The sequence below is a fragment of the Tiliqua scincoides genome, chromosome 9, assembly GCF_035046505.1.
Source record: "Tiliqua scincoides isolate rTilSci1 chromosome 9, rTilSci1.hap2, whole genome shotgun sequence".
In the NCBI taxonomy this organism is placed as follows: Eukaryota; Metazoa; Chordata; class Lepidosauria; order Squamata; family Scincidae; genus Tiliqua; species Tiliqua scincoides.
In genome coordinates this window covers 24,556,268-24,576,080 of record NC_089829.1, presented here as the reverse complement: position 1 = coordinate 24,576,080, position 19,813 = coordinate 24,556,268, and the positions used below count along the sequence as shown (strand labels likewise).

Genomic DNA, 19,813 nt, shown 5'->3' with positions numbered 1-19,813 from the left:
GTGTTTAAAATTCTCAGCACACCAAGATATCTGTGTGGCTGGCTTTACAGCCTACTTCTGGGAAAATGCTATGTCTAGATATGTGTTAAGAACCAGGAAGAGTCCTGCTGATTAAACCAATGTGCATTTCTCTAGTCCAGCATCTTTTCTCACAGCAATGGTGACTTAGCTATCTTCAGGTCCTGCTTGTAGTCTTCCCAGAAGCAGAAGGCCTTTTCCATCCTTGCTCCCCCCAACCAGTATTCAGATGTCTACTTTTGTGGGCAGACACTTGAATTGATTGCTAATCTCCATGTAACAATATTTACTTGTTTCCATCTCTCTTCCTTTTTCCTCTCCCCATTGGCATAATGTGTTTTTCTATTCCTTTTTTGGTCCTGATTGGACGTATTTTTCACAGAATTTCCCCCTTTTCTGCTGTCATTGTGATGCTTAAGTATTTTGCAACCAGTGTGCTATATTAGAATTCCATTCTTAAAGATTCGTTGAGTGTTCTGTCTTAAGATTGTACAGTACTTGTAGTCTTCTCCAATAATTGGTTCTTATGAACATTCTTCATCCTGTCACAGTTTTTCCTGAACTAGAATGGGCTATGCTTTAGCACTGTGTATTTCACTTTTTGGAGTGTCATTTTAATTTGGTCACTGGATTAGCTTTCAATGTATCTCATCCCTGCCCTTTTATCTGCATTGGAACATTTGCAGAAAGCATTTGAAATGTCACTCATTAGTATCTTTCCATAGAATCTTTTTATAAGGTTCCATCCAAACTGCTAGTGAAAATGAAAAGGTGGTGTTCTACTACTTATTCCTGCAGGGGAATGAATTATTGTGTGATTGATTAAAGGTGATTATTAAAGGTGTGTGATTATTAAAGGTGTGTGATTAAAGTTTTATTATATATATATAAAATTCTGGATATAATAATCTCAACTTTAGAGCTCCTGGACCAATTGTGTACAGGAGGGAATTTCTGCAGTTACAGCTTGTCATCTGTGAGCTGACAAGTTAAAAAGTTGGCCACCCCTGGTTGAGAGATAGCTGTGCTTCATTCCTCTAGAAAGGTTTGCTTACCTGCATTAGATCAGGCTGTGATGTGATCATTGTTTCACAGTCATGACATGCCATTTGATTGTTAAAAAGACTTTCTGATTCTCCGAGTGAGGCCCCCATATCTATATCCATATACAGTACCAGAAAGGAACTGTATGGGCTGTGTGCGATGAGTGGAAGAGAAATCATTAATACATGCATGCTTAATATATGCAAAGTCATGTGACTAACAAAATTTAAATCACAAGAAAATTGATCCATTTGAGGTTTCTGTTTCAGCCCTAATACAGAGCACTTTCTTGTAATTTAGTCTGGAAGATATTAACTGGAATAGTGGTGCTCAAACTTTTAGCACCAAGACCCACTTTTTAGATGAGAATCTGTCAGGACCCACTGGAAGTTATGTCTTGACCGGAAGTGACATCATCAAACAGGAAAATTTTTCACACTCCTAAGCTGCAGTCCTACCCACACGTAACCAGGAGCAAGTCCCATTGACTATCATTTTTAAAAGCGTATGCAGATTAGTCTGTTAAAAGTAGAGATCTGTCACATTTACCCATATGCAGTCACTTACCATGGAAGCATTGACTCAAATATATTAAAAATAAATTATTGAAATGAATGGGGACCCACCTGAAATTGGTTCGTGACCCACCTAGTGAGTCCTGACTGACAGTTTGAGAAATAGTGAACTACAGCATGAATGAACAAGGTATGTCTTTATATATTGTATCTCTGTCATAGCCACTAAAATGCTTTGACCACAGTACACAATTTCATAAAAAAGGAATTGAATTGAATACTCTTAAAAAACAAACAGAAAAAAAACCTGGAGCCCATAAATCTTTTTCAAAATATGTTTCCCTGACAATAAATGGGCTACTTGTTCCCTCACATTTAAGGGATAAAACCCAGCATGACCTATCCTGTTTATACCACAGAAGTATCCCTGAGGAAAACATCTTTCTGTTAGTTCTATTAAGCAGATATTAAAAAGAAAATAAAGAATGCAAGCCAGGAATTTGACATTTCAAAGAAAGATGGCATTGAACTGTGTCTGTCTGTGCCTGAAGGTGCCTTTTAAATATTTGTAAAGTATTTTCTTTGTATACTGCTTTGTGATAAAAGAGGTATATAACTATTCTTAATAATAATAATAAATAAAGTGATTACTATTTTAAGTAGTTAATAAACTGAGGAAAAAATCATATGACTTTAACCTTCAGTTTCAGGCTTTCAGGGTAAAATGTATTTGAAATGAGGATAGAAAATGAAAATAAATTATTAATTTTTTGTTTAAATGATTTCCTCTTTTAGATACTTCCTGAATAAAATTATTTCTAGTGTGTTGATTGGTTGAGAGAATAAGAAATGGGTATAATTGGAGTACTGACCCCAAACCAGTTGCAGGGATCAAGTAACTTAGCATAAAAAGTCACCCAGATGGGTCAGTTAGTGACACCTGTGGAGGCCTGCCCTTCCTGTCATCCCAGCCCTAAGAGAAGGACATAAGCTGCAGTCCTTCTTTCCCCCCATAATTTGTTCTTTACAAGCAGCCTTTCATAGGAAGGTCATAAGTTCAGATTTAAGAGATAGAGGTTCCTTTTTAAGTGAGAAGATTTTAAAAAGAGATAACTTGACATCTGCTCCACTAATGTTTATCCAGCCTTCAGGGTGTGGCACAAGCAAACATTTTGCTCAAAAAAATCAATAATTTTGCTAGTCATTTTACAGCATAATTAGTTGATTGATAGGTTGAATCAAAAATAGTTAAAATTGGAGTACTGGCTCCAAGCCAATTGCAGGAATTGGGTAACTTGCTCAGCATAAAAGGTCAACCAGGTGGATCAGTGGTTGGAAACCTAACATGATTTTGTTCAAACTCAAAATTTTGTTCAGTTGTGCATTTTCATAGCATTGCCGAAAAAGCATCTGCTTTGTACTTTTCAAAATCTTGGTGCACGGGCTGCCTCTCAGTCCCTACTCCCCCTCGATCTCACCCCTAATGCTTGCCTCTCAAAGTTAAGTTCAAGCTCCATAATAGCTGGACTGTGGAATGCAATAAGAACAGCCTTTATTTAACTCGGCTGCGGCACACTAAAGCGAAATAAAACTGTAGAAACAGAACTTCCCTGGTTCTGTGAACATTCTTTTTTTTTTTTTAAATTTTAAACAGATTTCTGTTTACTTTCAGATGAAGCAGACCAGATAATCAGTATTTATTCTAAAGGGGGTTTCTTGTTTTTAAAGAGACCCCAGACACCTGAAGCAACAGCACAGCAAACAATGACGTTCATAAAGCAGATTAAACTGGAGAGAGGCAATGCTTTGTAGCCGTCACTCTGTGTGTTGTTTCTGTGCAGCCTTCATTTTTCTGAAACCGCCAGACCTGATATTCTACCTGCCCTCTACGCCCTTTGCCTCTTTCTCCCCACACCTACCTGCTTGCTCTACTTCCTTCCTGCTTCAGCTTACTTCCCAAGCAAAACTTGCATGGAGCCCCTCTTGTGAGCGTCTTCTTGGGTCCATAATAGCATCTCCAAGGGCGATTAATCCTGCACTAGTCAGCAAGTGGAGAGTCAAGTAGGAATTCTAGTTCATTGATCATTGGCACTGAAGAGTCATCATTAACGTTTCCAACTCAAGTTTTACTAGCTGGGTCTTAGAAATTCTTAATTATCTATCCTCTCAACTAATTGTCAATGTTTTGTTGAACTTTTTCACTAACAAGAGCCAAGCCAATACAGGGTGATTTAAGTTTTTTTTAAAAAAAGGATCTCTTACAAATTTGCTGAGGTATTGCTTAATTGCTGGGGTGTGTGTATATTTTTAGCACAAGAAGCAGTTTATTTTCTCAAGATCATTTCAGTGTTGTTTCTTTCTGAAGGAGCTATCAGGTGGCCTTCCCTGGCTCAAGTGCCAGAATTGCACTCAGCTTTAGTTGGTCAAACAAATGAAAACCTGTTTAATGATGGAATCAGTTAATTCTCTAAATATTTACACAGGCAGGTGTTTCGTTGGCCTCCTCTTTGTTTTAAGGGGATGATTGATGGCACCTACTGAGGAACGGCACAGGCATTTTGCTTCTAGACTTCTCACTAGCACTCATGTCAGGCTAGTTAAGGGAATGTTTCCTGGTGAAATAAGAGTAGGAGCAAAGGGTCGGCCACCCCGTATATCCCATTCTTGCAGATAGGCTCTGCAAAGGCAGCCTCGTCTTTTATTCACAGCAGGTGGCCAGTTGCAAGTTGGAGACTAATAAATTTAATGCCTCTCGGAAGGATCGGCTTTGTGAAGCGAGTATGGCTTTTCTCTTTGTACAATGGAACGGGGTCAGATGCAAAGCAACTGACCTAGAATCTAAATTGAGCAGAACATCTTGGGCCTTATGCACAGGGTCTTGGGGGGAACAGCAAGCACTAAGCAGAAGTCTTCTGGGTTCTTTTCTTCCTCTTGGGATAAATGGTTTCAAGGCAGCCAGTTGTGCCGGTATGCTTCATCTTTTGCTTTCCGTGCCTGCCTTGTGTGTTTTGTAAAGCCGTATATCCCAGGCTAAAGAATGTGTTCATTTTGCAGAAGGGGAACTGCCACTTCCTCTCCTGTATTTTGAGCAGCGAGTGTCTTAAGAAAAAACTAGAGCTTGAAAAAAGGAAAACTGCTTATTGTCAAGCTGTATTTTTTTAAGGCATATTCTAGCTCTGAAGCCCTTTGGTATCCTTTCCAAATATCTGTCAACCTCCAAGAGAGACTTCATTTCAAAGGCAACTTGTTTGCTGCAGAGAAATTAAATAGCGTGACATGTTCAAGCCGAACTTGTTTTGATGGAGTCAAAGAAAGGCTGTTGAAAGTTACAGGATAAAGTACCATTGAAATAGTGGCAGCAACATTGCATTATTGAGGGGCATCAACACTGCAGATTTAAACAGGATTTCAAGGGGGTTAACTTTCATGATTTTCTTCAGGGAAGCTGCAGACAAGAAAGCCCAGTAGAAAGCAGCCTCTGCTGCCAGTCCAGGGACAACCTAATTGAGCTAACAGTTGCAATAGCAGCTTTTTCTGTTGGGGTTGCTGGTTTGTGCTGGGGTGAACCAGCAGCTTATCCTACATTCACCCAACCTATGACATCCACGCTTGTGATTGTTATTATTTTATCTTATTCAATGTCAATGCAGCCCTTCAGTATAAATGTTCTCGGGTGGCTCACAATACTAAGGAAAAAAAAATAAAACAATGATAAGTAAAGAGTTCAAACACACTTAACGTGTGTGACTTTTGGAGCTGGTAGCATGTTCTCACTTTCTCCCATTGAGACCAACGGGCCTTAAAAAATACTTTTGACGGTGGCTGGTTGGGGACATGTTCTTAATCCTTCACAACAGTCCTGCAAGATAGGTGAAAATGGTTCCCATTTTCCAGAAGGGGAATTGTACCACTTTGTTCCTAGACTAAAGGGTTTTAACCCAGCTCCACAACCAGCATTCTACCAAATATCAGCATGAAGTACAGCATATTTTTCCCTTTATGGTTGCAATTTGTTGAAAATAAACACTTTTGAAACCTTTTCTGATCATGGTGAGGCTTTTATGTTGTTGCAGTTCACCTACATTAAACCTGGGTCCACTGCATGTTATGTCGGCGTGCCTTTGATGAGGTGTTTGACAAGTGATCCTGAGCATCGTTGCTTCCCTTTGCATTAGACTTTTTAAATTGGTTTCTTCTTGGCATACTATCTAACAGAACACAGGCCATTTAACTCAAGCCAATGGCAGGAAATAAAGACCATGCTTTTTCAGGGGGTCACGCAAATGCCTGGAATGGACCCCTCCATCTGAAGTTTTGCGTGACTGGAGTCTGCAAATAGAATAGTGATGAAAACAGAAATCCATGACATTATATCTATCACAGGGCCAGGGCAGCCAGTCTCTTTCCAGCCGACTCCTAGGAGGGTCAGAAGAATTTGACAGAAGATTCTTCAGAGCCTGTGTGGCTCAAGGCAGAACCAAGAATTGTCTTTCCCCCCTTCAGCAATGTGTGAATCATCAGTGGGTGGGTGTTTCCACTGAAAGGGTGCCTGTCCCTTTCACCCAGAAGAGTCTCACTGGTGGTCCGATAAGTGGGTGTCACCAGAACTGTACATAATAATCCCAACTATTGTTGCATCACTGATTTGAATACAGACATTCTAATCTGGGGGCTATGGGGTGGAGAGGTGACAAGAAAGAGGTTGAAGGATGATGAGCCAGAGCTGTAGGTCAGGGAGTGAGAATCCAGATTAAGTGATGCATTCCTTGTGATCCTGGAGCACGACTTTGCCATTGGACTTCAGTGTGTCTTCCTAAACTAAAGCCATACTTACAAGATTGCAGCAACCATTACCCTGCATATGCCTGATCTTGACTGATCTCGAAAGCTAAGCAGGGTCAGGCCTGGTTAGTACTTGGGTGGGAGACCGCCTGGGAATACTGGGTGCTGTAGGCTTATACTATAGTCTTTGGAGACTGAAGGTTGCCATCCAACCACTTACAAGATTAGATTTTGTAAGTACTTCTCTATTTTGCAAAACCACGTTGAAAAGGAGAGAAGTATAACTGATAGGGAGTTGCAATGTGGTTTCATAGCTAAGGAAGAGTTATTCTACTCTCTACACGAGCTATTGCAAACTACTGCAAATTTTGGCATCTGAGAATATTTGGTACCAGTATAATAAAACAATCTGTCTGTTTCTTCTGGTGGCTTCGGTGTCAAACAGAAAGAAGGTGCACTGGGGAGATGAGCTGTGGTGATTCATTTTCAGTGCTGGGTCTGCTGATGTGGTAAATGTCATGTTTGGGAATTAATACGGATTTCCATTCAATAAGAATGAAAGACAACACAAATTCAGTTTCATTTGGGAGCTTTGGTTCTGCTCTTCATAACCCCTGTAAGTAATTAATCAAGTAAATTGCCACTTGCCACCGCTCTTGTACTGTGTGTTCCAAATTGGTCCCAGTTTTACTGAGTCAATAGTCTTGTTCCCAAAACTGTTGTGACTCATCCATCCTTGTTTGCTGACTAAGGCAATGTCTCTTTTTTATTGGCAGCTCTTATCTCTGCTATGGTTTTCAATATCCGTCAGCAGGGGTGTTGGTTGTACTCATGCTGCAGGTCACCAAATGTGACGTCTAGGGGAAGACATAGGGACCCCCAGAGAACCCATCCCTCTTTCCCTCTTAACTGCCCACCAACGTTGTACTGCTACAGTGCTTAATTGTGACCACTTCTACTTTTTCTGAACACAGTTTCTGTCAAGGGGTTCATAACTCTATTTTCATCCCTAAACTAAATCAAAGTTTGTGATCTCTCCATTTGTTCCTGTTGCAGAATGTGTCTTTCCTTGTTTCAGACTTTCTTTAGTTTTAATTTTAGCAAATCCATTAAAAATCCTGAGAGTTAGCTGATTGAAATCCCAGCAGTATGGTTGAAATACCACCATGACAGTGGTTCAGCAGGGAAGAGGGGGAAAGATTGAATAATATGATAACTGTCTATCCAGCTCAGTAGCCGAGGCCCTTTTCCATAACCTCTTCCTTCTGAGGCACAGTTCAGGGGGGTATGCAAAAGGACCTTTTCTGCTGGGGCACCTAGAATGTGGAACTCACTGACCCAAAGTATCTGCTTGGCCTCCTTACTTACTGAGTTCATCAGCACCTGAAAAACCCTCATTGATTCACACAAGCCTTTGGTTTGTATACTGCTAGGTAAATCGTCCTGTTATTGATAGTTCCCTGCTTGATTAGTTTACTTGCTGTTTTATTTTTGGTTTGTTGATTTGGTTTCATTGTTTTGCTTTCATTCTAATTTTAGTTGCCTTGAGCACTCCTGGAAAGAAGGGATACAGGTCTTTCAAATAGATGCCTGTTGTTAGAAAATTGGTCTCCCCTTTTTAGGTATTGGAATAAATATTTTCACAGCAAAGAGAAAAATGTTCTTACAGCTTGATCCTATGTATGTCCACTCAGAAGTAAGACCCATTGAATTCAATAGGACTTACTCCTTGATAAGTTTACGTATTTAGGACTGCAGCCTTAGTTGCATCTCTGCTTTGTTGGAATCAGCATGTAGGCAATTAGTACTTTAAAGTTTATTTTCTGTGGGAGTTTGTGTTAATCTTGGTTTATATTTTCTATGTTTTATTTACATTACTCAATCTTTTTTGTTAGTTGCATTTAAAATAAATCCATAAGGAGCAAGGCCCAGTGGCAAAATAGTGCCCTTGTGACATGTCCTTTTTATGTATGTTTTAGAGGATTATCCCAGCGGGACATGGCTAGGAGATGAAAATAACCCTGAAATGCGGGTACGTTGCCCGATCACACCGGCGGACATGCTTCACATCAGTACCAACTGCCGCACTGCCGAGAAGATGGCGCTGACGCTGCTTGATTACCTCTTCCATCGGGAGATTCAGGCCATCTCCAACCTTTCAGGGCAGGGAAAGCATGGGAAGAAACAGCTAGACCCTCTCATGATTTACGGCATCCGCTGTGAGTATGTGTTCCCTTCGGGGTTTGGATCTCTTGCCATAAGTGCATACTTTAAACTTGGTTCTTGGACAGTTAAGTCAAATAACATTAGAATGCTGTCCCGTGTGTATCACTCAGTGGGTCCCTGCCAAGTGTTATGCAGCCTGCATGCTTGCTGTACCTGGCAGGGCCCTTGCCAGTAGCCCCATCTTGAAGGTAAAGCCTTGGCTGTAGAGTCCCGTAATTGCTCTGACACTTTGGACTCTCTGTCAGTCCCACTGAAATGGGTTTGGAAAATGCGTCTGGCTTGTTTTAGGCCAACTCTCTCTTGGAGTGTATGTGTGTCCTGGGCTTAGCATTTACACTGCTGCAGTCTAGACGGAAGACTTCATCTGCTTGGGAATGCTTGACATATCAGTTTCCCATGTGCTGCAGTGGGAAGCGCCAGAAATTGGTGGCTATGCAATGGGCTTGCTCTGTAAATTCTAAAATTAGTGAAAATTACACTAGAAGGATGTTAAGCTGCCCCGGATGGTCAGATTCCAGGCTTGCAGTTCTGCAGATGCTGGAAGCGGACCTTTCTTACCTCTGAGCAGATGTTTTGTTAGCTTCCATTTTAAAGCAAGTTCCTTGAGGACCAATTAGGACCGTCATGCACTTGACAGCTCCTCTGCAGCATCCCCAGCCCTGTATTCAGCTCAGAATGTCATGAACTCTGAATTCATATTAGCTTGCAACTAGAGAATGTATCCAGGTGTAGCACACATTCCTGATAAAGAAGGTGATTGAAATAATAAAAGCGCAGCAGTAATAATAGCTGCAGTTTGAAACACAGATGTTATGCAAGCATTCAGGATAGCCACAGATTGGATCTCTGTTTCTGATCAGCTTCAAATGGAGTGTAGATGCTTTGGCTGCTGTTTCCAAGTGGGACAAAACACTCCTTTCTTGTTTTCCATGTGCATCTTTTCCAAAGTTGAATCTCACTCATACTAGACCTAGAACCAGTCTTGTTGCTGTTGTTCGTAAAAGTATATGTTCCTCCACTTAAGGAAAATCTTAAACGGACATACAGCTTGGCTAAAGCTCCTTTTAGTGCTAATGTCTGTTTGTTCTGTTCCTCTAGGAATTGATATTTTGGAGGTGGCTAACTCCTGCTAACATACAAGAATGCTAGGTCTTGGTTTTGAGGATTGTGTTTGGGTTTACATGTGTAAACCCACGTGTGATGCTCCTAATCAATCAAGGGAGGTCAATATATACCTGGGCCTGCAAAGAAGCAGGTATTTCCTGATAAAGCAGCATCAAAGCAATATTGCTAGCCATTGATTGGGTGCATTCAAAAGCTGTACTGCCACACTGCTTTTCTGTAATGGTGCATGTATCCCTTGCCCCCATTCACTTTATTTCTTTCCTCTTGCACTTTGAAGGGAAGGGTAAAGGTTATGTGGCTCCTTTCATATTCCAGGGAAGAGTGAAGCCATTGACTCAGTTCACATACCATGCTAGATCCAATGGTTTGATGGGACGTCTGAACTTGAATTGGCCCGTGTGGCTTTTACTGCCCCCATGTTTCTTCTGAACATGTCTCTGTTGGGTTTGGGAGCAGGAAAGGAGTGCCTGTTTTCCAAAGGACATGGCACAGAAGGCTTCCTAATGCCTTTCTGTTGACAATGGCTGAGGGAGAGCCACCAGCAGTCCATATAATATCACTTAAATGTTGTTGAAGGAGGAGCTTCCTTAGGGTGCATAATCCCTGGAGGCCCATGCTGCATTTGGGGACCCTCTGTGCTTGCTGGCACCCCAATTGTATGTAGGTCAAGTGTTATGTAACACTATGGCACCTTAGGGTAGAATAACACTCAATGGTACGGTCTTCAGCTTAGATGCTAAGTTGACACTGCCATGTGTGCCAGCCACACACGGTGATTGCCAGAGTCTTCTTCAAGTTGAGTCTCCTCTTTCCGCTTGTCAGTGGAAAGATTTTTGTCCTTTCCTCCTTCTGGGAAAACGGCCCCCGACCAAATCTGTATTTAATAGAAAATCTTCTGAAAAGTATATAGTACTCTGAAGCCACACATTCCAAATGAAGGGAAATATGCTTATTAAAAATTCTTCATATACTGCATAAGCTTTCCCACAGAGTGTTTATCTTTTGAGATATACGTTTTCCCTCTGGTTGCTTACTGTGGTGGCAGTGGAGGTTGTGGAGAAAACATTCTGGGCAATTAATTGATGTTCATATGATTTGGGCAAGCAGGATGGCTTCAAGCAGCTTGTTGCATCCAAGCTACTCGGATAAAGGGAATTAGTTTCATGTGAAATCTGATGGGTGAGCTTCAGTTGGGTTCTTTGTCACAGAAAATGTAGGCTGGTGAATATACAGTATTCATTCATTCATTCATTCATTCATTCATTCATCAGCCTACATTTTCTGTGACAAAGAACCCAACTGAAGCTCACCCATCAGAATGGGTGAATGGGGGCAAGGGATACTGTGATAGTTGCCAAACTGTGGGCCTTACAAAAGTATATCTGGATGTGTTCATATTGAAAACTAGATCTTCACACATCCACACACACATGCCCAAACCCTCTCTGGCTTTCACATTGATATTATTGACTGGAAACTGAATGCTCTTGTACTGTGATAATCGACCATTCTTCACTATGTGGTGTTGCTGATTCATAGGCAGGGAAGTAGCTGGTAGGCTGAAAAAAATCACTGCTTTTTATTTTTTTTAATTTTTTTTAAAAAAGAAAATAGGTGTGTACTGAATCAACTGTGCTTCAGAACCATGTGTTGAAACCTTGTTTTATGTGGCTATGTCAAAGAATGTAACCCTCTGAGCATTTTTGCAAGGAATGGTGTCCTAGAAGGGGAAGAGGCAGTGGCAAATAGGGAGCATGACTGGAGGCAGTCAGGATAGGGTGGGCAGACTGGGCATGGAGACACTGTTGTGGCCTTTGGCAGACATTTGGTCTCTTCTGGCGAAGTCGCTGAAAGATATCAGAAAAACTATCTAGAGGCACAAAAGGGCTGCGGTCAGCATGGCAGGAAGAAGTCTCTCATTTAAATGTACATCTTTATGAAATCAATAATAATAATAAATCTTGATTATGTCAAATGGAGTGTAGCAGCCTGGCCTTTTTGTCCATTGAACCTGCTATCTGCTTAAGCATTTGCTGTTGGGTGTGTTTCATCTGGAACCCATCAATGTTAAAAGTAGCCCAGACAGTCAGCAGCAACCTAAAACATGATTACGCAACTCTATCAAAACAGAACAAGGAAAATAAGCTCCCTCATTCTTCCTCTTTAAGTCAGGTTGAAGTTCATCTAAGGGTGTGTGATGTGCAGGTACTGTGAAAATGTTTCTTCTCTTCACATTTTGATCTTATTTAAAAGATCAGGATAGCTCAAGGGAAGGGAGGGAATCCTCTTGAAGGACTAGCTTTTATAGATCAAAGCTGACAATACTAAAAGGGAAGGCTTTGTCAGATGGGCAGAAATGAAAACGGAGCTTGGAGGATAGAAGTGAGATACTCATTTGCCTGCTTCAGAAGGAGTGGTATGAGCAGCTCCTTTATGATGAAATTTCTTATCACTTTGTTGAGTTCAAGATAGTGAGGCAGACCACCCAAATGGATTTAATGGGGAGCACACAGAAACCCTCCTTGATTTAGTTTCCAAAGGTTGTTTCCCAGGCTGTGAACATGGACCTTGATCTGCCCATTATCTTGGCTCCTTGTTTAACTTTTGTGGTATGTGGATTCAGTCAGTAATAAGCCAAGGTGGCATCTGGATGGAGGGCTCCCAGCTGCATTTTTTTCTGTTTTGTGATCAGTCATGCTGGCGGCTCAGGAGATGGTGGCATAGCTGGAGGGGGCGGAGCAGCCAATCTGGCTCCATACGGCTCTGTTTTGCTCTCCCTGCTGGGAATGGGTCCGAAGGGAGGGGCCGCTTGCCCGCCCCATTGAGCCTCCCTGCCAGACTGACTGCTCCATCCCCCCTCCAGCTACGCCACTGTCAGGAGACTTCAGTGATGAAAAACTGGTCAGGTTGAATGCAAGGCTACGGGCAAGATTTCAAAGAAGGAACATTAAAAGTCCTAAAAATATATCAAACATGAATGTTTTGAATTAATAAATAAATGGTAGCTCCTGTTGTTTTGCCCTTGATTTTATTTTTTCTCAAAGCTTAATAATAATTGATATTAAATCCTAAGCATTTGTTGCCTTTTTCCCTCCACCAGAGGGCTACTGATAATGTGCAAGCTGTCAGTGCTCATATTTTTGCTATTTAGGTGAGTTCTGCCTACTCCCTTTCTTTCCATTAAACATCCTTGGACCTGGTGCTAAATCTGGAAACTGATCGTGTAACAGCCTCTGCCTAATGGGGAGCTGAGCCAGGGGAAACGGGTGTGCCTGTGATTTCCAAGCCTTACCTCTCAAAGCTGTGGACAGAACCCTTGGATTCCATTTGCAGAAGTAAAACAAAACCAGCTCTCATATTTAGCTTGCTGCCTTGTTTTAATCAAATGCTCATTTAGCATCGTAACCCAGACTTGTTGAACACATCTCAATTGTTGCTCACCCCAAATGAGCTGTTTTAGGTTGCATTCTGCTGGGCAGACATAAAAACCCCTTCCTTTGAGAACACATGCATAAACTTAAGCCTGGTTGCCCAGGAAGATGGGTGTCAACGCTGTTTGCTCAACACGCTTAAGATGATCTGCAGCTCTTCATTAGCGTTAGAAATCCAGTAAGGTGGCTTCAAGGACTGGTGCAGGATCATTCCAATACTACAGATTTGCTTCTTTGTTTGCTTTCCTCTCAAATTTCTGTGCATATCTTAAAGGAAAATGGGAAAAAGTAACTTCAGGACAGGACATGACAGCTTAAATGTTTTGTGAATTGCCTCTTTGTTGCAGAAGCCCAAAATAGAAGCATCCAAACACCCTCTTCAGTATATACCCGGCCAGCTGCCTGAGGGAGGAGCCTTGATGACTGCTGTGGTGCTTCTCTGCAAACACTTTCTCCTTTTTTTATTGGGACTGGCTTCAGTTTCAAACAGCTCTTCTTTGAACTGATTTACAGTTCTGCCATATGGAAGGAGGCAATAACACATTTCAAGAGGGTAATATAGGGAAAATATAGATATGAATGATTAAGGCTGCAATCATTTGCATGCCTGAACTTCACAGTAGTGAGTGGGACTTGCTCCTGAGTAAACATGCCTAGGATCATGCACCTTAAATCATCCAGATGCAAGGAAAGCCATCTGACTGGCATATTTTATAAACTTTACAGTGTTTTGCTAGTTGTTCTTTCCCCTTCTTTTCTTTGCAGTGTACATATGTATTTCATATGCTGTCCATGGCCAGTTACCGTTTTTTACACTTAAAATCAAGGCGAAAATTTCAGGAAATAAATAAAATTTTTGCCAGTGTTGCATTCCACCCCCCTCCCTCATGCCCCCTAATATTTTAAGAAAACTGAAGCAATGGATTTAGTTTTCCCATCCTTTCCATTCCACTTTCTTGTCAGTTACAGAAGGAATATTGTCCTATTTAATTTTGAAGAAGACAACAGCAAGAAACAAGTCAGTTACTAGAAAAGGTACAGATGGAAAGAAGCAGAAGACTAGGTGTTGTGTAACATTTATTCTGTCTGCACTGCACTTAAATTGGGTCCTCCACATAAGAACATAAGAACAGCCTCACTGGATCAGGCCATAGGCCCATCTAGTCCAGCTTCCTGTATCTCCCAGCAGCCCACCAAATGCCCCAGGGAGCACACCAGGTAACAAGAGACCTCATTCTGGTGCCCTCCCTTGCATCTGGCATTCTGACATAGCCCATTTCTAAAATCAGGAGGTTGTACATGCACATCATGGCTTGTAACCCGCAATGGATTTTTCCTCCAGAAACTAAAGGTGTCCAGGCCAGACGCCATCACCTTATCCTGTGGCAAGGAGTTCCACAGACCAACCACACACTGAGTAAAGAAATATTTTCTTTTGTCTGTTCTAACTCTCCCAACACTCAATTTTAGTGGATGTCCCCTGGTTCTGGTGTTATGTGAGAGTGTAAAGAGCATCTCTCTATCCACTCTGTTCATCCCCTGCATAATTTTCCCTGCATAATGCCTGGAAGAATACCGGGCAAATCTCACGTAGCCCCCAGTAGATAATCAGTTCAGATTTATTGCTGACCTAAGCATGTTCTTTTGCAGCTCCCATTTCTTTTAGTTGGTTGTCTACCGGAGAATTCCTGAAAGTAAGGGTGACAAACTCGTTTCATACAGTGGATCAAATAGAATACATGGACCGGCAGAATGCCGAAGTGATATCATTAAGCAGATGATGGTCAGAAGAAAACACTTTGTTCTCATGTAGGAACTCATTAGTTGCAAATGACAGAAGAAAAATATGCAAATCTTGATCATATTTTCAAGATTTGGGAGAGCTCAATTACCATGCAGGCTACCCTTTCAGCTGGACCATTTCTGCTGAGCTGTCACTTCTTAGCTCAGTAACTGAGAGATGCTCTGCGTAGTGATGCCTTGGCAGAAGCGGTACTGCTGATAAAGTGGCCTGCATGATAATTAGGCTTTCACAGTGCCTCGGCAGCACCTCTCTCTCACCCTTCTTCATCTGCCACTTCCCCCTGTAGTGTTCCTTGCCTTCTGAGGCCTCCTTCTGTCTCTGTCCCAGTGCCTGAGTAGAAGCGGTGCTGCTGAAAGTGTAGTGCTGGGAGAGCTGATAATATGGGCTGGATAAAGAGCTCCACAGGACATATCCAGCCCATGGACCTTAAGTTTTACTTCCCTGCCCTAGAGCATTTTGCCCTATAAGTGCAGAATCAAGCACAAAATTGAAGAACCCTCATTAGGATCCCCATGGTTAGTGCCACAAAGATTGCCATATCTGTGTTTCTGTGAATATTATTGTTGCAATCCAGGCGCTAAAGTGCAATGGTTAGAGTATGTGACGATGGCCCCCAATGTGTTTCTCTGACTCTTATGTTCTTAGAATGAGAAGAACCCTGCTGAATCAGACCAAGGGTTGAGTGTTCTACTTCCCTCAGTGGCCAACTAGGTGCTTTGGGAAGCTCACAACCAGGGCTTCAAAGTAAGAGTGTTCCTGCTTTGTTGCCTCCCAGCAACTATTAGTGGTATTCTGCTTCTGCAGATGGGAGTTTCACTTAGCCATTCTGATCAGTAGTCATTAGTAGACCTCTTATTCACCATGATTTCGTCCAATCCTCCTTAAGTCACTGAAACCAGTGGTTGTTGGCATATCTCATGACTGCAGATTCCATGAACAAGTTATACATTGTATGAAGATAAACTTTCTCCTGTCTTATGGTTCAAAATTCCACCTTTCGCACTTTAGGTGCAGCCTTTGCTAAGCACACATTACATTTGGTGTGCTTCCTGCGTTCTCTCTGGATTTTGTCAATAGTGCATACTGTGTGGATCTTACTATGGCACTATCTGCTAACAAGTAGCATAAAGTTCTATCAAGATTAAAAAAGAAACTTGTACATGTTCAGTTGACTTTGCAATATACACTTCACTCAAACACTGTCTTTTTGCTTGCACAGCCAAGTGGTGAAATGTCTTTGGCAGTATAGGTATAGCTTTATCTTGAAAGACATGGAGCATTTGATGCCTAGTTCAGATCTGTGTCTCTTCTCTTGAGATCTCTTTATAAGTGAGAGCCCCTCAAGGCTGCCCAAGGTACAAGTTTTTCTTCTATTTTAAATGACTTGTATTCCAAGTGATGCACCACCGGAACGTACAAGAGATACAAGTGTGTTGTCCAGCTGTCATTGTTGTTCATATATGGGCACTAGAATTGGAGTCAGGGGGCCAGAGTCTGGTGTGGATTTCCAGCTTACCCCTTGGCTGTCCTATATTCCCATGCTCAGGAAGAGAGGAATAGGTTCCCATTCCACTGGAAACCTAATGGGGTGGGATTTCTCTTCTTGCAGTTCCTGCCATTCCCTATGTTCTGTGCAGGTGGGAAAGGAATTGGGGCTACTTTCTGCCTACTATAGCATATGGCCTGTGATTTTCTCATGTAGGATTTAAAAGTCAGAAGGTATCCCTGGAATCATTTAACTCCTGTTGTCACCAAGAGAGGAAAAACAGCCTAGTTGCTGAACGCAAGCTGTGGCTTTGCGTGAGAATTAATGCTCAGCTGATCTGGAAAACGCATTGCATGATTCAAGGAAAGTGATGAGTTCATGAACACTCATAAATCGAATTCCAGAAAAGTTGCATTGCCTGTTCTTTTCAGGCTCTCTCTTTTTCTCTCTGGTGTTCTGAGAGGGTTAAGCCATCAAGAACTGGAGGTGACAGTGCCATTGTTGGCAAAATGTAAATAAATTCGCAGCCCTCCGGTTTCTGCCACGCCAGGTTTTCCAAACCCACAAGCTCCTTTGGAAGGGGAGACATTTTTGTTGTTGATTCCTCAGTAAGTTTTTCTTGGCGGCACATGGGATGGCTTTTGCCATCCAGCTGGAATTCTGTGATGCTGTGGAAAAGAGCTTATGTAACAGGATGTCTCAGGAAGGCTTTTACATTTTAAAAATATATATTTATGTAGAGCGAGAGCACAAATTATGGGGGTGATGGAAATCTGTCCATCAGTTTTTTCCATCAACAAATTTTGATTTGTTTGAATTGAATCATGCTGCTTTTAAAAATATAAAACAAAAATAGGCTGTAAGGTCAAAAGCTTGAGACAGTATGCAAATTGCTGACGGCACATTCTCAAGTTCGGAGGAGGCGGTTCTTTCACTTACAGGTGATCCTGCTTCCACGTCAGACCAGCTTGGAAGAAATAAATTGCCTTTAAGGGTTTTTCCTCTCTAAAATGAAGTGTGTGATGAACACTCAGGATGTGGTCACCAGATATGCCTACATTTTTTTTTTAAAAAGGCATTTTACCTTAATTGAGAACATCCCAAGGTGCAACTAGACAAGACAATGGGAGATTTGTGATTCAATTTCCTACAGCATTTTTTAAGAAGCCACAAGGAGAGAATTGGATAGCTAATTTTAACCTTTCTATCTTTGAGTTTTATGTTGCTGTGTTTTATCACTGTTTTATAAAAAAGCTTGTTTCCAGACAAATACTTCTCAATGGCCCCCAATTGATCCGTACATTCACAGTTTAGAAACAAGCGTGCCTCTCTTTCACTTCTGTTGAAGGAATGTTGACCAAATATTATCCAATGATAGTTCTCACCATGCTGCTAACTGCTCTGTTTGTTCTTCATCCTCCTTTCCGTTATTCTCCCGTGTTTACATTGTGACAAAAACTGGGTTTTGTGAAACCTGTTCATTTGTTTCTGCACAGTAATAGTAGTGATGGTGGCCCTTGCTGAAATTCAGGTTTGATAACAGTGTGTGCTTGGTAGCTCAAGGTTTCTCTTTTTCCCCCCAATCTGGCCTACTGAGGTAGAGCTGTCTTGACCTGGGCATGCCCTGAATCAGTGCCCTGAGATTATTCAGGAAAAGGTAGAGGAACCTGTACAGCAGTCAGACCCCCAACTGCTCACTATTGGTGTAGTGACTCCTTGGGGAAGGCCCTTGCTCAACCTTGCCGATCTGGCCCCGGAGGACAGACCTTCAGCAGGTCCAGTTACCTTGTTCTGTATGGCTTCTGCTGCTGCTTGTGGCCTCCTGAACTGCTGAGGGCTGGAGGAAACTGACCTGGATCCACCACCAGTTTCTATCCCTACACTGTGCTGTATGAAGATAGAAAGCTTGCTACCTTCTACAGGAAGTCCCATTGGAACTTCTCCTGTTTTCTGAATCTTTACCATAAATTGTCTACCAGTATTCAAGTATTTCTCTAAATAGAACAAAAATGTGTTTTGAACGACATTTGCTTTTTCTGTCTATGGCAGTAGAAATCCATTTCAGATTCCACAATTCCTGGTGTGATTCTGGCTAATTCCAGTCTATGACTCCACTGCCCATAGGCTACGTGCTGCTGACCGAGATGTGCCCTGCTGTAATTATGAATAAGAAATTGGCCCACTTGTGGGTACTGTGGCACGATTCTTTCATTAAAATAGCTAGAGGGTGTTTTAAGTGGGAACTTCTGAAGTGCTGACGATGTCTAATGCATTAGTTTCCATTTATTTTTTTGATCATATTCTCCTGGAAGTACAGCCCACGGGTTCCTACCACATTTGAAACAACTCGTATATCTGCTGTGGTTGCTCTCCTTTTTAAAACCCAGTCTGCATTTAATCCATTGTCAGCCTTGGTGGAGCTTTCCACAAACCTCAGTCAGTGCAAGTTCTGCCCAGTCTTGCAGTAGAATCCTCTTGCCTCTCAGTTCCTTAAGGACTCCTGACTTGGAAGTGGGTGGATGGAGCTGGCTCTGCTTTTCAGAAGTGCAAAATGTTGGCAACACCTCTGATTCATGTTTATCCAGGGTGCTGACAATTGCTGCAGAGAGGATCACCATTCTGTTTGTACCAGGCTAGGGTGGGCTGGGTGACTCATTTGCAATGGTGTGGAGAAGGTCTTTTCCTTTATGCAGACAGTTGGCCATGTGGAGATAGTTGTCACAAGGAACAATTGAATACAACCGGTGTCTGGTGACTGCTCTATTTATATCAGACCATTGTATGGCTTTGGACTGGATGGCACAAAATGCTTCTGAACTGTACAAGTCTTTTGTATGGTGCAGTATTTGGGTACAGAACCTTCCAAGGTTGTCTAACCCATGCCCTGATTTGGTGTGGCACTCCAAGGTCTCCTTTGAAGTAGGGTTGAGCCTAGGAATGCTGTACATGCACAGCAAAAGTTCTGTCGCTGACCTATCAAATCAACCAGAAGAGCAATGAAAGTTACTTCCCAGGAGATTTTCAAAGAAGAGGTGGTGTGTTTTGGGGTTCTGGGATGTTAATGGGGGTTCTGGTGCATGTTTCAAGTATTCTGCTGTCAAGGAAACTGGATGCAATAGGAAAGCCAGTGAGCATAGGCTGCAGTTCAGCTGTAGTTCTGTGAGGAAGACCAGGGATCTCTAATGGGATTCTCAGCACTCCCATCAAATTGCAATTCTCAAGATCCTTTGTTAAAGCAATGAGAAACTTAAGTTGTCATTTAGAGATATTATAAGAATTCCCTTCTAGGCCTCTGATTCCAGGTAAAGATGCATATTCCGTGCGAAGAAGTGGGTAGCAATAGGACTAGATAGTCATCTTGTGTTTCTGGAGTTGCCGTGCA

At 42.0% G+C, this 19,813-nt stretch overlaps 1 protein-coding gene across 2 annotated transcripts in view; it reads left to right on the top strand.

The window, feature by feature from the left end:
* Positions 1 to 19,813, top strand: part of BANP (BTG3 associated nuclear protein) — a 167,292-nt gene that overhangs the window by 55,509 nt on the left and 91,970 nt on the right. For both annotated transcript variants that reach the window (XM_066637040.1, XM_066637041.1), the window contains exon 7: positions 8,339 to 8,578. In XM_066637040.1, the coding sequence (XP_066493137.1) occupies positions 8,339 to 8,578 (240 nt within the window). The remainder of the gene's footprint in view (positions 1 to 8,338; positions 8,579 to 19,813) is intronic.